A 21,105-nucleotide genomic window follows, 5' to 3' on the forward strand; every position below is an offset into this window, starting at 1 on the left:
AGGAATTCATAAAGATCTTAGTTTTCCTTTGTCTAAGGGGGGGAAAAAGTCCGTTAATATTAATCAGTGGTTGGTTCCTATGGGTAGTTTTCAAACCAGTGTTCATTTTCATTGACCTCAGCGCAAAAAAAAAAAAAAAAAAAAAAGAAAAGAAAAAACAAACCCTCCCCGCAGCTTACACTGGAGAGGGGGGACCAGGCCACGTGACTCCCACCATCCTACCCTATGTCCCAGTGTGTAGGAGCGCTGATTGCTCTTACCCAATCATGCCTGGAATGCCGCTTGCCACTTGGGCTATTTCTGCTATCTGTCGCTATCAGGGCTGCAGTGCTAACAGTTTGGCAGATGGGACACTTTTTCTTGGAGCTTATGTCTTTGGTTTTTAACTTCTGGCAGTGCCTGAATTGTTGCTGTTCTCCCTCTCCTTTTCTTCTCTCTGTAAAACCATGGCCCATCGGCTGCGGTTTCATTTTGGCTCTGGGCGAAGCAACACAGCCCCTGAATCAGAGATCCTCGACCGGGAGAGAGAAGATGACTTTTTCATGGCATTCCACACTTTGCCAAGAAGAAACAGTCCTCATGCCTTCTCCCGACATGGAGCAGATTATGGTGGTGGCGGCGACTTGCAAGAGGTGGGCTCCTTAAAAAGGAGTACATCCATGTTTATTCCCCAGCTGCTGAACAGCATTGATGTGCGGCCAACAAGAAGCTCGTCAATGCAGATCTCTCTTCAGCGCAAAGCTGCAAATGGCTGCGTGGACGAGTGCGCAACCCTGGAATCTCCTGAGGAGACACCTTGTAAATTCTCAGACTTCAGGGAGCGTTATGCATCCCCTGTTGAAAACCGTTCTCCTCCAAACAGTCCGCAGGGGATTCCTGAACATCCTCTGCCCACGCCCACGGAAGAGTTAGGGCAACAGATGAATGGAACTATTTGCTCTAATCGCAGAATATTTTGTACTATTCCTTCTAATAACCAGAGTGAGGACGCTTCATCAACTACCCAAGAAGATGAGGCAAATGAAGCAGCTTCAGGTTTAAACATAAGTGGTGTGAGGATTCAGCATCGGGCTTCAAGTGCAGACGTGCCTCAGGTTACTCTGCTACCCTTTGGTACTGAGGCTCAAAATAATGCTTCCAGCCCTGAACCCCGGCGTTGGTCTTTGCAACACGTGCCAGATATGTCAGCAAATTCAGGGAAAAAGTTCTTTGTTCTCCAGTTACAGCAACCGCAGACAAGTGGTACAGGTGCAGGAGGTGAATATAACTTTGGTTTTACTGGAACAAAAGGGGACAGATTGGTCAGGTATCCTCGGATACGGCTGGAAAGGAGTAGTTCCTACCCTGTCCAGCCGCCAACGGAAGAAAGCAACCCTACAAATGATGGATCGAATTCAGAACTGCGTGGAAGCGGCAGGAACGGGTCGGAAATGTCTAGAAGCGGTTCAGTAGAGCGGATTCCTCAAGGGCAGGGGGGATGCTTGTTTAAAATCAGACCAGATCAAAATACCAGGCAGCAGCACTTCAGAATTCTTGTCACGCGTGGTCCTGAAGAACAAAATCAGGTTGTTGGTAAAGAGGGTCGTGGCACCCCTGGGCCTACAACAGCCAGCCCCGCAGTAAGTATGTGCTGTGCTATAAAATACAGAATTGCCGTAGAAAGGCTTCTAGACTTGAGGCCACTGAAGCGCTGCCGTTGTTAGTGCTAGAACGTTCTGCATTTCTCTGGACAAGCCACGAATCATCTCTATTTCTAATCTAACATAACTTTGCTCTCAGTTATGATTACATCCAGTGTAATATTTTAAGATCCTAATGTCACACATGTTTTCTTAATTCAGTGTTACATCAACTGGAAAGATTTTTAAAAATCAGAACATTTGAATGGCAAATTAAGTGTTCATGTTAATTTAGTTGGCTGAGAACTTGCTGCCTGAAGAATTCTTCGTGCACTCTGGTTTTAAAACCAAATTCTTTGATGCCTTCTAAGTATAATGTACACGTGTGTACCTCTGCATGCTTTTAAAATGTGTATTGCAGTGCAGTAAGACTATAGAAGGACTCCTAAGACTGTAGAAATCTTACAATAATTCCAATCAAGATATTGACTTAGCACATAAGGTACCAAGAAGTTAGAAAAAAAAATATAGCTTTCTTACAGGCTTTTTCTTTTTTTTGGCCTTCTGGAAATTAAAACCATGTCCTCTTTTCTGTGTGCCGCAAGTCCTGATCAAACAACTGCACAAGCAGCTCGGCACAGCTTAGTAAACGGTCTTGTTGTTTGTATGTGCTTTGATTTTGCTTCAAGATGACAAAATTAATCGTCTGGTTTTTCTTTGCTATAATGGGAGAAGATTGATGGTTTATGTTGTTAAGCCACTTTTGAAAAGACCAAAGTAGGAATGAAACTTAAGGGTTTAGATTAGTCATTTGCTTAAATTGCTTTCCTGTGCAATCTAACACTGCTCACTTGAGTTCCTGAGCGGAGAGATGCTGTATATAGAATAGTGAGCACTCTGGCTCCAGCTGTGAAAACAGAGGCACTAGAGCAGATTTTGGGTTTCAGTGCTTGTGTGTGCTCCTCTGTGCTTTCCTCCCGTGAAACGTCGTGCAGGGACAGCCACGCACCGCAGCAAGACTCTAGGATGACTCTGCAGCTTTCCTGTGGAAAAGCTGATGGTCTTAAAAGCATTCCAGTATAACCTTCTCTTCAGCTTTTCAGTAGACATTGTGAGTAGAAAATCACAAAGTCATCCTAAGCTTTTATTTTAAAAAAGTAAAATTTAAAAAAGCCCCTCTCTTGCCAGTTCCAGGTTTCATCGCTGTCTCCCAAAGCTGGCAATTTTGATAAGCAGTGCACAGTATCTCTCCTGCCGGCCTGAGAACATCTCAGCAGGAGAATTTGGAATGCAGAAACTTCTCTGATTTTCTTCTTCATTTGACTTTAATGTATGCAGCACAGCATGTTAAGTCTTATCATACTAAACCAAATCTAAATCTCGGACTAAAAATGAAATGGCAGGGGGAAGTATGTCTGATTTTCCCTTTCCTGTGTACTTTCCCTTGTTCCTTTCCAGTCCTGACTGTTACGGAGCAGCACCGTAACCAATTCTGTACCATAGCTATACTGTGTCAAGCCCAGTACAGAAGCATCAGAGCTTTACAGGTCTGGGTGGCTTGCGGAGAGCTGTGCCCCAGTGTTTCTGCACTAGTTCTCCTATAGGGTCTGCCCCCCAAAGTCACTTCTTTGATCTTCACTGTCGTGATGACTCACATACCAAAGACGTACTAAAGTGTTTCCAGAGGAGAATTATGAAATTTGTTCCTGTGTGCTCTTAGTTTTAGTTACCATGGGGAATCAATTTAGTCAGCCATGAAGCGTGGCAGTCACAGAGGCGCTCAGTCCAAATGGTACTTGCATTCTTTAGTGCAAAAAGTTTCAAAAATAAAGAACTAATTGAAACTTAAAACTTTTTTGTGGTGTTTTCTCATATTTGTAGTAAGCCCAGAAATGCTGTAGGCAGAGGCAATTGGCTAGGCGAGGTGCCACAGGAAGTGTGGGCAATGGAAGCATTGTGGTGAAAGTTTTGCTTTATTTTGTCTACATATAAAACATTCTTTAGTAAGGTGTCATTTTTAATCTATCCCACAGAAGTTTGTTTGGAGGATCTACTGCGCTAAGTAAGGGTGTGCCTGAAATATTTGCTCTATTAAGCTGAGGGGAAAAATTGTCGTGTTTTATAGTTGTTAGCTGAAAAAAAAAAAAGAATTCTAGGCTCTTCCAGTTAACGGCGTTAGTGTGTGTTTGATTGATACCGGGGCTGGGCCCGGGGCTGGAGGCAGCAGCTGCTACAGCCGTATTTATCTGCAGTGCAAACATCCAGGCGGGCGTCTGCAGTCCTACTGCTACCAAGTGTTTATGACCTTTCAAATATCTTCTCTTTTAGACAGAAGCGGTTTGGGGCAAGCAGGATGTATTTCATTACAAGTCATTATAAAATATTAAGTAAAGCATAAGCTTATGCCTAATCGTGAAAAATTTTATTTGGAAACCTTGTTACAAATTCCTTTGACTGCTATGATATTTTATATGTCATGCAATAGGCTACTGGGAAGTGTGTGTGTACCGTGGCACATAACAAATACTCACATTGTTTATAGGGGGGGTCTGTGAATGCATAGCTGTATTTGTGGGAAACACTTCAAAAATCTCATGTATTGGACAACTGTTTCAGAGACCTGACAAAGGCATCTTTGTTGTGATAAAAATACAAAGTGCCCTAACAAAATGGTGTAGTACTAGTATTGAATTATATTTAGTTAACAGAAATGGCAACTCTCGACTCTGCAAGGCTTAATTTCTCACAACTCAGCTCTTGTTTTCCTTCCTTAGAAATAATTTTAGAATAAACATTGTTGTGAATCTACTTATGCTCCTACAGATCCCAGCTGGGATTGGGCATGTAAACCCAAAAGAGCAAGCTAGGAGGAACACAGTTCAGCAGTCACGAAGGGCCAAAATTCTAGGTTACATAGTGCCCAGATGACTTGAACGTGGGCACCTCCAACCTGTGGCTGCTCCAGGCTGGTGCTGAGGCGAAGCAGCGCCTGATTGCTGGAACTCTAGCTGGGACGCTGCCTTGGCAAAAGTTGCTTTATGTGAAAGTAGGAGCGGGGCTGGGGAACACATGCAGTGCAGGTGATGGCTTTCGCACGGGCTCTCTGGGAAGTGGTTAACAAGTTCCTCTGAAGAATGTGGAACTCAGTGGAATTAAGGAACTAGAAGTGCTGCTCCTCTGCCTGTCCCAAAGACTGTCACCTCCACTCCCCTGCCATAGTCTGCCCTTTGCTGGAGGTCATGCATACCTTCGTGCTTCTGTTGAAACCCTGAATTTTGGTGGGGAAATGGATACCAGTGCCGTTGTTTTATTGGAAATGCTTTCATGGGAGACCTCTGCCTGTCACTGAGGCAGTGGACTTCAGATGTGTCAATGCTGAGCTCTGTGTTTATCAGGAATAATTTTTGTCACCGAGAGCAGAGGCAGCTCCAGTTAATAAAGCTGGGGTGGGGAAAGGCAGAGTTGCTTGCTGGAATCCTTTTACAAAATTAGTAATTAGTAACTGACAATTACATGACCACAATGCAGATGAGAAAAATGTAATAAAAATGTATTTTAATGCATTATTGTATTATGACATATGGCATAATGGATTTTGACATCTTTGTTTTTTCCAAAGGGGATTAATGCTCCTCTTGGTTCCACTTGCCATTTTTCTTAGCTTCAGTGATACCTCTTCAGTGTAAAAAGATTGCTGATAACCCCTTTTTACCTTGGTGATTTCCCGTCATTTAGAATAAATTTATACCAGGGTAAAACTTTGCAAAGAATAGAGAGTAATCCACTCTGAAAATTGTTACTGCTGAGCAAGTTGAAAACCTTGAACCATCCTCTTTCATATCCCACTAGGAGAGCTGTGAGTCGAATCCGTTCAATCATATTGGGGATTATTTGTTTGTGGGTTTGACCCGAGAGAAAGCAGGTGAAGGAGATTGCTGACTGATTTAGAGTAACTGCTGGTGAAAACTTTCTAGTGTTCAACAGTGCTACTAAAATCTGTTGAACACTAAACAACATTTTTACTGCTATCCTATTTTTGGTCAAAAGCTCTTGACAAACTGTGCTCCGAGATATTCATAGTCTGTGAATATGGAAGTCTGGGAATATTTTTTTTTACAGATGGGGAAAAAAACATCATATGAGGGAAACACATTCAATTTCACATGTTGGAAAAATTGTAATAAATTTAAATAAAAAATAGAGTTAAGGAATGTCCAACATTGTGCTTTTTTTAGCTTGAACATTTATTCTTTAGACAGTCTCACAAATTATAGTGTTTTCTATAGCAAGTGTCTGCTTTAGTGCTCCTATGCTATCTCCTTTATATTCCTATATATTATTGCCTCCCGAGTTAGCACTCTGAGCATTGTGGATCCCTGTTCTCTTAACTGGAGATAGTTTTCTGTGCACAGTGGTATTCAAGAAGGAAACATCTGAATCACTGTTGGGTAGCTAAGCCTTTGCTGCAAGAAGCAAAAGAAAGTGAAATAAATTTCATTGTTTGCAGTCCATCAAAGATGGTGAATGTGTAGAGGAGTTGAATGTGATGGTGAATGTGTTCCCTTGGCCATATCTTCAGGCTGTATCTTTACCATAGACTTTCCTTATCCATTTGGTTCAAATTTCTACTCTGTCTTGGATGCAGTGGGTTGGAGAAGAGTTTCTTCCCTGGCAGTTCCATCCAGTGGCCTGAGCTAGATCTAACGAACAAGCAGCAATTGTCTCTGCTTGCCCTGTGCTGAGCCTTCATTTATAGGGCACATACCACTCTATGACAGTTAAAAAGGGCAGTGGAGGAATAATGTTGTTCTGTATTTTTAGCAGAGTGATTTGCAAAATATGAGACATAATTTGGTTAGTATGAATTTCAACTTTGGGTTGCATTTCCTGGTTTTTCACTTTCATACATAAACTGATCCATTTGATTTAAAAAAAAAAAAAGAAAGAAAAAAGTCCTTCAATGTTTCAGTGTAAACTATGGCAAAGTCTGAAAGTTTTCTTTTCTGAGATAGTCCTGAGACAACAAATGGTTTAAATATTGCTGATTAGCATGACAAAAACTGATGCATATCTTTAAAGATTAAATGAAATGAGAAGTATCCCCCCTGCCCCGCCTTCTCCCAACCAAATAACCATTGCAAGAGTTTATTTGTTTTACAGTAGTTAACGCAGTCAACAGAGAGAGAGTGATTTTTTTCTTTTAGAGTGGCTCTTGACCGCTTCTATGGTCCTTCCCCAGCCTGTCCCTGACGGGGTATTCAGCACTTAATTTAACATCATTCATCACCTTTAACTAGCCCCCACACAGGTACTTTTCTGGGACTTGAGTTGGTGTGGGAAATGGTGAGGCTTTTGAATTGGAAAAGAGGTTTAATTGCTTCTATGACAATTTCTGAACCAAGCCTACGTGTCTGAGAACTCCAAAGAATCAAAAGGCAAAAACCAGGGACAAATCCTGTTCCTAAGGAATGAATATGTAGCTGTATATCTGTCTGTCCTGTTTCCTCATGCACGGTGAAGTATATTAGAACCAGCAGCCACTCCAGTAGGATCTACCATGCAGAGTGAGAACAGAGTTGGTGTTGGAGACTTTCCTTCTGTCTGTCTGTCCATCTGTCTATGCAGGCACAGCAGAAAGTTCAGATGGCTGCAGTGGCGCTTCAGGTGTCCAGTGCTGAGCCTGTTCTGCAGCTTCCATTGCAGAAGCAGTTGCTGAGTGCGGTACAGCACAGGTCTAAATGGTACAAACCAAGAAAAGTCAAATTGCTAGCAATTTATTTGCCAGCCTTCGTTATACCAGGAGCATACTCTTGGAAATTTAGAGGTCTTTAAAACAGACAAAAGCTATGTCAGTAGCAAGTGCTCCTTCCCAAGTCTCTTCAGGGAGAGCTGAATCAGTGCAGCTCCCCTGCCCCATCATTGGTGGGCAAACGGTATGGAACGTCTTCTGCCCCTTCCGGAGGCTGCTTTCTGGGCAGTGCTACATGGGAGTGATGCTGTACCACCATTTTAGCTTTGATACCGCACGTGTCAAAGTTTGTAGACCTACTCCAGGGATTGCTGTCTGGACTCTAATGGGCATTTCTGGAACACAGTTCCTGTTGTCCTTAGCTGGGTGTTAAAAACAACTCAAGTGAACAGTGCTATGAATTTCCTGTCTCCCCAGTTGCTCAGCAAGGAGTGCAGATGCCTAGCTGGAAAAAGCCTCTTTCTGCGCAGGTGAGGACTTTGTTGACATCTGCAGGTAGAGGTGATGAATTCCATCCCTCAAGTCTTTTCAGGTTTTCTGTCGAAGACAAAACCAATTCTTCTTTGCTCCTCTCTCCTCAGCAAACCTACCTGTAGGTTGCACTGAAAGAGAGGTGTCTCCTGACCACAGTAGCCTGTGCCTAGAGATTGCCATTTTTCTATTCAGGGATCTGCCATAGGCTGCAGCTCACTTTGGGCATTTGCCTCATGTGGAAAAAAAAAACCCAAACACACACCTCCTTTTTTTTCTTTTCTTATTCCCCTCCAGAGATGACCTGGTCCCCTTCTTAATTAGCCTCTCCATCAGCCTGCACCTCTGCTGTTAAAAGATGTCCCTGCCCTGGCAGGAAGGGACTCGGGTTCAGGCACGTGCAGAGCAGGAGCTGGTTTGACAAGAAGGAAGGTTCCAAGGAGCAGTCTGATTTTCCGTCTTGTCTTTTCTTTTCCATTTCTTTTCCTCCGTGTGAGTGGAGGACAAACAGCACATTGCAAGTAGTGTAAATTACCTTGCAGAATTAAGAACTCCACACCTCATTTTTAGTTAAGTTTTCAGAGAGTGAAGAATTGGCAAGTGCTATCTTCACCCTGTCCCTACACATTCTCAGAGCTCCCTGGGAAACGATTCTGCATTTCACTGTTAGGCTTTTTCCCTCCTGAAGGCTGCATCTTTTGGTATTTCTCTGTAAAGAAACAAGAATAAAACTTAGAGCAGAAGAGGTGGAAATAACATCACTCTTTTTAATAACAGTAATAAACTATTTGCTGCTGCATGGAAAAAGTGTGTGTGTGCTGAGTTTCAGTACACAGTGATCTCTTTAAAGCTGAGTTTATAAGGCCCTCAATTTATAATGGAAATGCTGACACAGTCTTAACAATGAAGGTGCCAGCCAGAGCAGCTCTGGTATAGATCTTGCTGCAGAAAACTGCAGATAATAATCCAGATAGTCTTGATTGCTTTTTGTACTGTTTAGCTGTTTTCTTATTTGAGAAAAGCTGTCAAGTAATGAAGCATTTAGGAGTGCACATGTTTCATGACTGTTCTAGTTGAGAAAGCTATTGTAAATCCAAATCTATCCTGTTTACTTAGTTTCCAGATTAAATCTCATTGTAAAATGTATTACTGCATACAGTAATCTAACATCTGATGCTTTTATCTGTTTTTTCATCTAACGGGATGGCATTGGTAGCTTCCAAAAGTCAGAAATTATGTACAGAAAAATACATTCATAAAATCAGCAGTATGACCATGCAGGTTTCTGTCTCCGAAAAGAATGAATAAATAAAAAGGAAAAAACTCATCTTTGCTCTAGTTAAATTGTCTGACATTATAAGCCTAGTAAAATGCTGGGCTGGTCTTACATATGTGGGAAAAGCTAATTCTAGAGCTGAAGTCCCAGGCATTGTCACTGCCCAAATGCCATCCCGCTCCCCCGGTCTGTGGTGTGCTGACTCCTCGAGCCGCAGGGTCAGAGGGGTGCAGGGTGGCGGACGTGAAAGTTAAACTCATTAGTTGAGTTCTGCAAATAAAACCCATACTGCGCTGTGTGGTGTAAACTGGGAGTTTTTCAGTTGGTTTGGCAGAATGCTTCATCTTCCCTTTCATCCCAGGCTGAAAAGAGTAACCTCCTGGGTGACTGGTGTTTCCAGGCTGTACTTTATGCGTTCTAGAAAAGAGTAAGAGAATATAAAGTTTGTTAGAAGGTGGGATTTTTATTTCCAGTAAAAGAGAAATTCATTTCTGTGACCTGACTGGCTGCCTTTTCAGTTACTTGGTGAAGTCTTATATTCTTAATCCTATTACGTGAAGACAGTTTTGGTTTTGTGGCTTTTTTTAAAGGCAAAGAATAATATGTAATCATTGTTTATAATAAGAGAACAGGAGCCTATTTATTCAGCATTAACTTTAGTATTCAACAGATTGCTGGACACATACACACATAAAACTCCAGAATATGGTATTTTAAATGCTTTTATTATCGAAAGCAAGCTACTTCAAAAATGAAAAGGAAGGTATCCATCAAACCATGAAAATCCTTTCAAACAAGACATTAGAGGCTGATACTAATTCTTCTTGGGAAAGTTATAGCCTCAGTTTTACCTCAAGTGAGTGTTTAAAACAGTTTACATAATTAAAAAGAAGTTTTTCTGCTTTTAAGATTATTTCTACTTCACATCCTTTAAATAAAAACCACAGCATATCAAGATGTGGGAATAGCAGTATTATTTGAGGGATTCTGTTAAATCACAATTATTTAAAATACTTTCATGTTGCTAAATAAAATTTAAAGCATTATTATTAAAGCTAAGAATTACATCCATTACATTTTGCACGTATCATCCTTGATAGTGAAAAACTCCTCTAATTTAAGTTTTGTGCTTTTTATCAGTAAAAGATTTTCCTTTTAGTACTTAGTGTGGTAGAGACTGTAAATTCCAAATAATACTAACCACTTAGTTATTTGAAATCTGCTTCAAGCATGCCTTCACATTCACAGAATCATATTGCCACAAGGCACTTATTTGCTTCAAGTTCTGTGGAAGTGGAACTCGGCTTTCTTGTTGAATCTCCCTCAGCTGGCAGACAGGCAGCCCTGTGCTCTCTCTCCGGAGCTTTGGAAGCGGAGGCCGCCGTAGTTGCTGTGTTACTGACACTTCATTATTTTTAGAAGCTCTATGGGAGAGTGCCTGCCAGCCCCCTGAGTTATTATAAACACAGCGAGCTCTACGTGTGGGGAAAGGATTGCGGTGTGTTTGGTGATGCAGCTTGCAGTTATGGGGCAGTGTGTTTGCTCACAGGCAGCTTTGCAGCGTTCAGCAATCTGGGGTTCTAGCCCTAGGCAGAGTCATAAAGGTTTTTTGTAATATTTGACATTTTAAGGTGTAGGATTGCGCTCTAATCAAGCTATAGAGTAGCTCAAAAAGATTTTCTTTATTTATATAGTTTACAGTACTTGTGACATTATCAGCTTTCCCGATTCACTTCCAGTCCTGCGAGACGCCCTTTCGGATGCCGAGTGACTGGCTCTCAGCCGGCTGGGGGTGAGTCACAGAACAGGCTGAGATAGAACCTTCCAACAGAAACGGGAAACCAGCTGGGAGAAACAGCGGGGCAGGAACTGCTTCCTGTAAAGAACAGGTCATAACCACTGTCAACTCAAATCTGTAGTGAAGGTAGCAAAGGTGTCGGAGCCTGATCTTCCAGCAGGTCCAGCTCACTTGTGTTTTGCACACACGTGTTGCAGGTTCGGGCATCAATGTATGATTTTAGCTGGTTTGTATGATTTGAAGGTATGTTGTAAATACTGACCAATCTGGAATTGTTAGGAATTCTGCCACTGACTTCAACATGGTTGAAGCTGCACTCATGAGCTTCCTTTCACTACTCTGGACTGACATTTAGCCTCAGTAACTCCAAAGGCTTCGGCGTCACAGCTCTTGTAAGGGAAGCTGCTCAGACGGGCTGCTCATCTCCCCCATTGGTATGATCCCTACTCCGTTGTTACTCTAGGTGTGAACGCCTCTCTGCTAGGGTTTGGGGCAAAGCCCCAACTGTAATCACAGCAAGTCCAGCCAAGGTCCTGCTTGAGGCATAGCAGCAAACAATCAGGACAAGGAGAGATGGACAATTTGGGACAGATACAGGCTTTGCTGGAACAATCCACTTTCCAAGCACAGTCTTGTCTGGTTGCCATGAGGAAAGCTGGCCGGTCAGCACACCTACGCTGCAGAATTTATTTGCTCAGCAACAAGTCTGTAGGTCTCAATTCACTATATATTTCAGTCTGTTCTCTAGTGACACATGAGCATGCAGAAATTTCTATCTTTAAAAGTGGTAGCAGGTCCTCCGGTTCTCGGGATTATGCCTCTCAACTTCTGCAGTCATCAGTCTTTCTGAGGCATTGGAAGAATTTTAAAATCTCACATATCTTAAAGTAAAAAATAATTTTGGTTTGTTCGCATACTGCAGATTGTCTGCTTTGTCTCTTACTCCAGATAAAGTGTTACCATTCAACTCTGGGGAAAACAGCAAAAAACCCAAACCCACTCCGAACTGTAAATTGAGCTTTCTCTGAACATACTTCTCTGTGGGAAAGATTCAGTAACTGAACGCTACTGAATGAAGGAAATGTGCTGCCGACGGTTGTTCATCTAAAAGGACAAGCTGTACTCTCAATAAAAGGTTGCTTCTATTTGCATAGCAACCATCAGGGAAGAAAAACTGTTTTGAAGGAGACATGCAAATCTGTCTGCGTTTTCCCAGTGCTACTCGGGCTGATAAACCTTCGAAAAGGCAGACTTTGCTGTTTCTTTGACAGTGACATATTAATGTACTTAATACTTGCTTGTTTTATTGATTTACATTCAGAAATACATTGAAGCTTTTCTCCCGATTGCAGGATGAACAGCGTTATGGCATTGTGGTTCAGTAAGCACCTCGAAGATAGGCGTTTTATTTTAAGACTAATATTCTGGTTCTGAATTTTAGAGAACAGTTCTGTTGCCAGCTCTGTGATTACTTTCATCTCTTAATGTGCGTCCACTGCATCGTCGGTCTCTCCTCGTTCCTGACATTGCTGCCCTTTTACTCCTTGGTCAGTTGTGTGCAGTCATAGCTGGCACTGAGAGAGAACAAGGAAAATGTGGAATATTAGGAATTACAATGAAAGTTGTTTAAAACAATTAATTATCAGTTTGGATGCAATCCAGGGCCTAAATAGACTTTCGTGAGTTAATTCTGTGCATAAAAATTTCATAATTAAATAAATGATATTTCCATTTTCAAACAATTGCTGTTTCCGTGCAGTGAGCTGTATACCAGCAACTGCAGTATGAAATGCAGAAAAAGCAGCTACAATTTGGTGCTTAAAGCCAAAACCAAAGAGGTATTCAGATATCAATTAATTTGCGGTGACGTTATTTGAGATCTATTACATGTTTAATATACTGTGTTAAAATATCTGATCTTAACCGAGCGAGTGAAAGGTAACTTTGTTGTTGTGTGCAGATGTGGGCTGTGTGGGGAATGATGCACTAGGGAAATGGGAAAGCCTTACAGTAGCATTTCAGTGTGGGAAACTGCTCTTGATAGATTTCTTTTTTTCTGATGTCACCATTTTTTAGTATCTTTTGAGCCTTGTAACATCTGCTCTAATGTAACATCTTAAATGAAAGCAAACTTTATCTGCTTTAAATTTAATGAGAGAACTGAAAATAAGAACTGTGTCTTACTCTTGCCATCTTGTAAGTCTTGAGGTGGTTTTGGGTTAGGGAATTAGCATTGCATTGTGCTAGTTTTTCCTATTTAGTTTTCTGTTAACTTAGGAGAAATAAAAAGGGGAGGGAGAAGAGAGTCTGTAGAGAATTTGGTTGCTCTCCCTATATAGACTTGTAAGTACTGAGGATTTGATACAATTAAGTAATTGCCCAATTTTGCGGAGTGTAACTGTACATAAAAACTGTACATATTATAATTTTCCATTAAATAGTTGCATCTTTATCCCTCAGTAGACCCGATGTCTGAAATTTACCAATCCTGCCTCCTTTTTCCTGATACTAAAACCTGGGTGTTACTACAACACACATCTAGTTTATTATTTGTTTGGAGCTATGGAGTATAATCTTACCTTAAATAGTTCCTTATCCTAAAGGTAGGAGCAGGTGGAAGCAGAGAAGGCAGTTAAACACTGGAGATGTGGGGTACGGGAGAAGGTCCATCTGTATTTGAAAGCGTTAGGTGGGGGAGCAGCCCGCGCTCTCCCTATGGAAATCCCAAGCCTGCGAGTGCGCTTTGTAAAGCACACACCATCTCCGAGAGCTTGTGTGTGACCCACTCCCTGTGCATTACTTCAAAATACTTGGTTCTTTTTACTTCTGCTACAATCAGTGCTCGGTACGGATTTATTTGTTGTGTGACCCGCCGTGTGCTGCCCTGATGCTGTTCCCGAAGAGCAGGGGGGGGCAGTTCCCACTGTGCACAGAACCTGCCTCTCCTGGCCCCAAACCTCGGAGCTTTTGGGTCGGGTTTGCCCTGCACAGCCCGTCAGAGCAGCGCTGGCACGGGCAGGAGCCCTCCACTGGGTTTCTGTGTCGGGTGCCAGCCAGAGCAGATGCGGGAGGAAGAGGGAGAGAAGAATGCGGAGCCGTCGGCCTGCAGCGCCAGCCCCATTCGCCATGGCACTGGTGTGTGTGTTTGCCTTGCCTGGCGTTCCCTACCCTGGCAAAGGGCCCTCTCCTCCAAATGAGAGCCTGGGAGCTTGGGGCTGGAGAGGGGGCTTGCTTGCCTTTGGTTATGTTCCTGAATTTTATGGGGATTAGCCTTCCTGACAAACATTTGCAGCAAATGTTTCTGGAGTTCTGGTCTTCCTGCTTTTTGGCACAATCAAATTTTAAGTATACATAAACATCAAGTCATTGTGTAGAATTTCAGGATACAAGCAAAATAGATTGGTAGCTGATTTAAAAAAAAATATGCACAACATGAAACAAACTTCTAAAGGTTTTTCCTTGCATTCTTTATTTTTCACCCCAGGAGAGTATATTACCCTACTGTTCTGGTTTTTACTGTATTAAATTTAAATTAATAATTATCCCCCATAAAGACCTTGCGGTAAATATTACTCACTGATCTACATGAACTAGTAACTATCCCTTTCTTGAAGAATTAATTGTTAAAATCAGTAGGTGTTTGGTTTCCTGTCAGAAGGTATGAGCCAGGGTAAGACTATTATTGTTTGGAAGGTTTCTTTTGTATCAGCTTGTGAAGTCTCCCAAAGGTCACTTCTGAGGAATAGTCTAATAAAATCATCGTTTGTCAAACAATCCAAAGCATAACCTAAGACATTGCATTCTTCCTCTGTGGGAAATGCAATCCCAATGGAAAAGGGGCTCCTAGCCAAGCTCCTGTAGGGAGGCGTGGGCATGGCCGTGTCAGCACTGCAACTGTGAAGGACCGGTAAGTCACCATCATTTTGGCTATCCTCTCTGCTATAAACAAATGTGTGATTTCTAACCATTAAAATTTAGCAGGTCTCAAGGTTCTTTGTCTTGGCAAGAAAAAAAGTGGTTGAACATGTATTAGTGTAAATGATCATTCGTTTAAAGAAATTAAGTCTACCTTAGTTAACTGTCAGCTAAGTCAGCATTTCAATGAGCTCAGCATAAAGTAGTTCCTGTTCTCTCTAGTCAGTCCTTAGCTGTGTTTCCCCTCAGTTGTTCTAGTAAATAACAGGTATAATGTGTTCTTGTCTCAGAAAAACTTGGCATTTAGAATTCTTACAATGTATTTTGGTTTTTTTCCTTAACCCTATGAAAATCATTAAAGCAAAAACGTTCCATTGCCAAGTCTAATGCTTTCTTGAGCATAAGTGCTGCTCGGATCAGATAGTTGACAGAACATACTTAGTACCTTTGGAAAATTCAGTCTGAATAAATGTCAGCGTGCTTTCTCTGATTCTGTTACTGCTCTCATTTCTCTGCCTCCTGGTACTTTCATGACTTTTTTTTCCCCTTTGTCACTGTTCTCTTTTGTTTAACCTCAGTCTACAATTCTTCCATCAGCCACATACCTAAAGTGCTGCATCACGGTCCAAGATAAACATGTTGATGGCTCCCAATGTAGTATAACTGAATACTTGGAGAAAGTGCTTAGTGAGACTCCTGCTCCCTCTCAGCCCTGGCAATTTATAGGGCACTCACACATTGGTTAGGAGGAACAGAATTTTCTAAGTACCACTGGAGCTCTATCATGTAATTTTTAAACAAAAGCCTGATCCTGCATTTTTACTGAGGCTGACTTCAAGTGCAGTTTTCTCAAATGTTGTTAATAAATGCCCCTTCAGCTTCTCCAGACGAGGAGAGAGTTCAGGTTTGAGGCGGAGGAGCTGTAATTCTGGTAGCGGAATGGAACCGGTGTGCTCTCAGTGGGAATTGTAGCTTGTATAAATGTTAGTTGTTGTTTGTCTGCCCATAGGGCCAAGTATTTTATTAAGAGTTCACAAGGGGTCAGATAAACATTTAGTGGCTTTCAAAACCTGTCTCTGGTCATTTGAGTAGGTTGTGTTATGTGGTCAAGTTACAGTGAATTTGGAAGCGCTGTGGGGATTACTGCTCTTGGGGCTGCCCTGAGCTGTTGATAGTGGCGTATGCCCAAGTGGAGAGCGTGCTTGAGGGGAGGATGAAATAGCAGAAATTAGTGTGTCTACTGAAGGGAAAATTGGGGATTTTTATTTTGCCTTGAGTCATGTTTTGTTATATATTCCTGCTGCTTTGAAATTAGTACGTGAGTGTACATATGGAGGAAAACAAACTCAGGAATAGTATTCGGTAATAAAGGAGTATTACATCAGTGTAATGATGTGTGTGATGGATGACTAAAAATATGATTGTTCTTCAAGAACATTTTTGCACCATTGAAATAATTCTTTGCTGCAGAGTTCTTTGCTTGAAGATTGTTCTTATTTATGTGGAGAAAGCCAGGAAGTTTGACCAGAAATTGTGGAAGAAGGGCTGCAGAGAGAAGAATCAGTAGTTTGGAAAGTTACAAAGTCTGCTGTTTTACCTGTTCACACATGGTGGGTTTGGCAGTGTCAGGCTAATGGTTGGACTAGATGATATTAAAGGTCCCTTCCACCCTAGATAATTCTATGTGTATGCAGAATATGTAAACATTATGCCTTATGGAAGTGATGCATCTCCAATCCCTTTACTTTTTGAGCTCTTTATTAAAATAGTAATTCCATTTTTGACTGATTTTAAGAGAAAGAAATTATGATTTCTGGATTTGTTCAGTTGTGTCCATGTTCAGTTCCCATACAAGTCACAGTCTTAGCATTTTTCAAAGGCAGCTGCATTCCAACAGGCTCTAAACTTGCCTGTGATTTCCCCCTGCCAAATCTTAGTGTATGGCCAAGACAGCACAGGACAAGGTTGCTGTCATGCTTTTCAGCTCTCTCCTTCGAGAAGCAGCAGGAGGCTAAAAGTTAAAAGTTTTAAGAGAAGATGATGTTAATTTTTAACTTTTTTTGCTATTTCATTGCTAATCTTTCAGCATGGTTGCAGGAGCTGCACGCATTCTGCACCTTGAGCTCTTACCTCTTTTGAATCTTGGTTGCTGCAGTTCTCTGGGATCTATGATAAGCGTTGGAATGGCTTTAGAGGGAATATAAACCCCCCCAGCACTAGAGCATTTAGACTGCTACAGTACTTGCCTTTTCTGAGGGTTATATTTCTTAGTTGTTTTCTGCCAAGAAAGCACATACATAGAAAAATTGGTCATGACAGATGTATATGAAATCCAAAATTCTGAATAAAAGGCTGAACTGCTGTTGCTGAGGAAAGAAACAGAAAAAGTAGGCCATCTCTTTGAGCGGAGAGAAAGGTAGGATGAACAGATCAGTGAAGAGGAGAAAAGAGGAAACGGTAATAGAGACAATAAAAGCTCGGTGTGATTTGAATGGTTCGCAGCATCTGCAACACAAGGCAACATTAATGAACAATTTGCCAGCTAATTATATGCTTTTAAACCTCCTTAATATTGTATACCACATCAGAGTTTCCTGAGCCTGCCTCGCTTGCTTACCAGTGTTAGCAGCAATAGTTCCCAGCTGCAGTTACACTTCACTTCAGAAATCCATTCACTATCTGTTCACTAGTTTTCTTAGATCTTTCCAGTCTGCATCTCTGAAAGAATAAATACGTTTCTCTGACCCTTAGTTGGACCTCACTGGATCCTACAATGATGGAACCGATTACTTTCCGTTTAACTGTGTTTCACAAGGTTTTGTGAAATGTCGTAACTGTTTAGTCATTTTCTTCACATGTGACAAAAAAGGTTGTTGCTGTTTCTGTGCCTCACACTGTGTTGCTTTATCATCATTTTTGTACAGTATAAACATGGGATTTCAAGGTCACACCCCACCGAAAGTCCTGGGTACATGATACAGGTATCTGTGGGTAGGTTGTGTGTGAGCTCACAAACGCTGTGTGCTGAAGTACACTCTCTGCATCATCCCCCCCGGGTCTGCCCTCTCCCAGGCAAGAAGCAATGCTAAATACAAGTCTCAGCAAATGAAGAATTTTTAAGCCTCTGTGAAAGTTCCAAGTAGTAAAAGTGCAGCTGTTTGTGCCTTGGAGAGCCACCAGCCTCTCCTCCTTGGAACAATTATCCTGTTGTAAACCTGCCTTCGTTTTGCTCTCTTGACTACCAACTGAGCTTCTCATCAAGCAGTTTTCAACTTTGAATGTCATTGTTTTCTAAATTCTGTACCTTATACACAAAAATCCAGAATTTGAATAAAGTTTATGCTATTAGATGTGAGGGATAGTGATTCCCTAGTGAGTGCTTCTGTGCAGTCTCAAACACACAGTGTGAGAACTGCTTTGGCCTCCCTGCCCCGTGCCAGTGGCAGCAGGGATTTCAGCTGATAAAGGCAGCAGGCAGGCAACTTTGAGGGCAAAACTTATTGGGGCAGTGGGTAAAAATTTTTAGAGCCGTTAGACTATTAATGGAAACAATAATGGAAGGGGCATGGTAGATTGCTAAGATATCTTCCTCGGTGTTTGATTCCTCATATCTTGGAACACCCAAGAACGTGAAGCACAGTTTAGTGAGCTGTTCCTGGAGGGGCCTGTAGGTGTGAGCTGTTGCTTTGGGGAATTAGTAATTCCTCAGCTAGTGAGAGATGGGTGTGTTTGTGTTCCATACGCTTTGCTGGGGCACTGCATGTACTCTATGGACTTGACTTCTGAAGTTCTGAAGAGCAACATTGTCCAAACCTGACACCAAGAGCAAATGTTACTTTCTTCTATCATTTTCTGCCTGTAGCTCAGGTAAGGAAGGCTCAGGGTGTGGGAGCAGAGGGAAGGCTCACCCCTCACTGCCCTCACTGCTAGCCGCCTTTGCCATGGGGGCGTGCTGCTGGGCCATGCTCAACCTTGGGTCCACAGCCTCAGGTCCACATGCTTTCATGTCTCAGGGAAATTAAAAAGATCTGACTTGCACAGAGTGGGTTATAGCATCGTGTCGTCCTAATGTCACTAAAATTCATAGATACCTTGACTCAAAGTACAGTCACAAGTTAAGTTAGGTATATATGCAAGATTGTACTTGTCTAACTTGAAGTTACTTCATGGAACTGTCAAAAAAAAAAGAAAAAAGGGTTTCGGCAAGAGTTCTTTGGAAAACTGCTCTCACAGTGCTGCCCTTTCCATAAATGTGACTAAACCAGTGTGAAGTAAACAGGGTAGGATTGGCTTGTTACACAGTTTTGCAAATTGGCTATCAAAATGCAATGCCTTTACCTGCACTCTGGTGGTTTTGTATTGCTGAACTGGTCTGGACAAGTCAGAGGTTTCCCCAGTTCCATGTTGCTCTCCCAAGTGCAGGTAACCATTACCCAAATCCTCTTTTAGCATCACATGCTGGAATGGTAGATAGAGATTGGAGGGGTCAGGTGGGTTCTGGTATGTCCCAGAGCAGGTTATTGTGCAGAATTGCCCCAGCAGCCTACAGTTCTTACTGATCCTTCTGCACCAGTGGCTGCTGAAGGATGGAGAGACGTTTGTCCCATCTTTTTTCAACTACGGAAACTGAGATGAAAAGAAAAACTACAGCTAAATGTCCCTAACCAGATAAGTGTATGCCATGATACAGCTGTGGTTGTTCAGCTGAACTCTGGTGGCAAATACTTCACCTTTTGTTGTGAGGAGTGTACACAGGCATTTCCTTCAGGAATAGAGAAGAGTACAAACAAATCAAAAGCTGGTAGGAGTAACTTCAAACCAGTACAGAAACAAAGCTGTAGGAACTTACTGGTAAGGGTTCCAATTTTTGCCATATTGTTGTCTTCCATTTTGCTGTTACAGATGAGTTTCTGTCACCAAGAACATACATCTCTCTCAGCGTTGTGTCTCCTGTGTGGGGATTCCCCATCCTCATTTTAATGAGAAGCCATAAACTTATGGCTTCACTTGTCCATTTTAGTTTGTGACCAGCATGATTTCAGCTCTTGGGATGCAAGTGAAATCAGCTCATGCACAATGTTTTAAATATTTTGGAACTTAGTGGTGCTTACTTGATTATCCCGTAGTGAATCTGTACTCCATTCCAGCCTCATCTTCTCGATGTGCCTCGCTGTTCTTTCTTGGAGAGTTGTAATGAAATAATGAAAATTTGTGAGAAGATTGTTTCTTTTTTGTTCTGAATTTTTTTTTAGTCAGTAATTCCTTCATGTCTGTGGAACAAGGGACAGAAACTGTTGTAACACATTTAATTTGTTCTAGACTTTCTACCTGTCCTTTCACTTACGCACATTGATTCTGTTCCTGTTTTCTGCACCCTCTCACAACTCAGGACTGATTTGAGGATCTCTCAGGCACCACCTCCCTCCTCCTGCCAAGGCTTCTCCTTTCCTTAGTCCCTTTTCCATCTGGCCCATATTGGAAGAAAAGTGGATTCTCATCTTTTCAGAGGCAGCTCCTAGTGCAGCAGTACTAAGAATAGCAGGTATTCACCCTTGGCGTACGTCACAGATACAGCCTTTTATAACTGCAACCCGTGGTAGAATGAGGAAATAGAAGTCGCTTCCCAGTATTCCTGTGTGTCACACTTTTAATTATAAGAGGGATCTAAATAGGAAGCCATTTTATTATAATGAATGGAATAAATCTTTAACTTGCTGTCTTCTCCCTGGCATTGTCCAGAGGTTTTTTTGGATGTTAGTCATGTTTCAGGAATGCATCAGATCTTGGCACAGGTGCCCAGTGTTTTTTAGTATGTTTAAATAAGCAGTAGCAACACGAGAAATATTTTAGAATTTAGATAATTTCTGCTTGTGTACTGCAGCTTGCTTAGTCCATTTAAGTATGGCTCTAGATGCCTTTGTTGTCCGTGCTTGCTAGGAAATAGACTTTTCACTCAGCTGTGACAATTTTGGAGCGCTACTGCCTCGTCTCTGAAGTTGCAACTTAAAGCTGTTGTCTTTTCTGTCCGGTTGGATTCATGAAGGGCCTCTCTCTGCACGTGACACAGATCCTTGGTCTGGAGCAGGCATGACCAAGTGTAGGTCATATCCTGGGAACCCGTTGGGCAGTGTCTCATCGTTAACTACCCTTCATGGATGGAAATGACACCAGAAGGTGTACAGTAATTAACTCTTGAAGTAAAAGTCTTAACATGTGATAGATCTGGCTGATCGTGCAGCAGTATTCTGGGGGGTATCAGTAATTCCTACAGGATAAG

The 21,105-nt window shown here is 41.9% G+C and overlaps 1 protein-coding gene across 7 annotated transcripts in view; it reads left to right on the forward strand.

The window, feature by feature from the left end:
* The window catches only part of NEDD4L (neural precursor cell expressed, developmentally down-regulated 4-like, E3 ubiquitin protein ligase), a 101,635-nt gene that overhangs the window by 35,420 nt on the left and 45,110 nt on the right, over nt 1-21,105 (forward strand). For 2 of the 7 annotated variants that reach the window (XM_014939766.1, XM_014939767.1), the window contains exon 1: nt 203-1,619. The exons of 3 other annotated variants lie outside the window; for them this stretch is intronic. In XM_014939766.1, coding sequence (XP_014795252.1) covers nt 447-1,619 — 1,173 coding nt within the window. In that variant the 5' untranslated portion in view covers nt 203-446. Of the gene's footprint in view, nt 1-186; nt 1,620-21,105 lie in introns of those variants that run through there. 2 more of the 7 variants (XM_014939764.1, XM_014939768.1) reach the window with 2 other exon arrangements.

This window comes from Calidris pugnax, unplaced genomic scaffold (genome assembly GCF_001431845.1).
Source record: "Calidris pugnax isolate Ruff unplaced genomic scaffold, ASM143184v1 scaffold79, whole genome shotgun sequence".
Taxonomy (NCBI): Eukaryota; Metazoa; Chordata; class Aves; order Charadriiformes; family Scolopacidae; genus Calidris; species Calidris pugnax.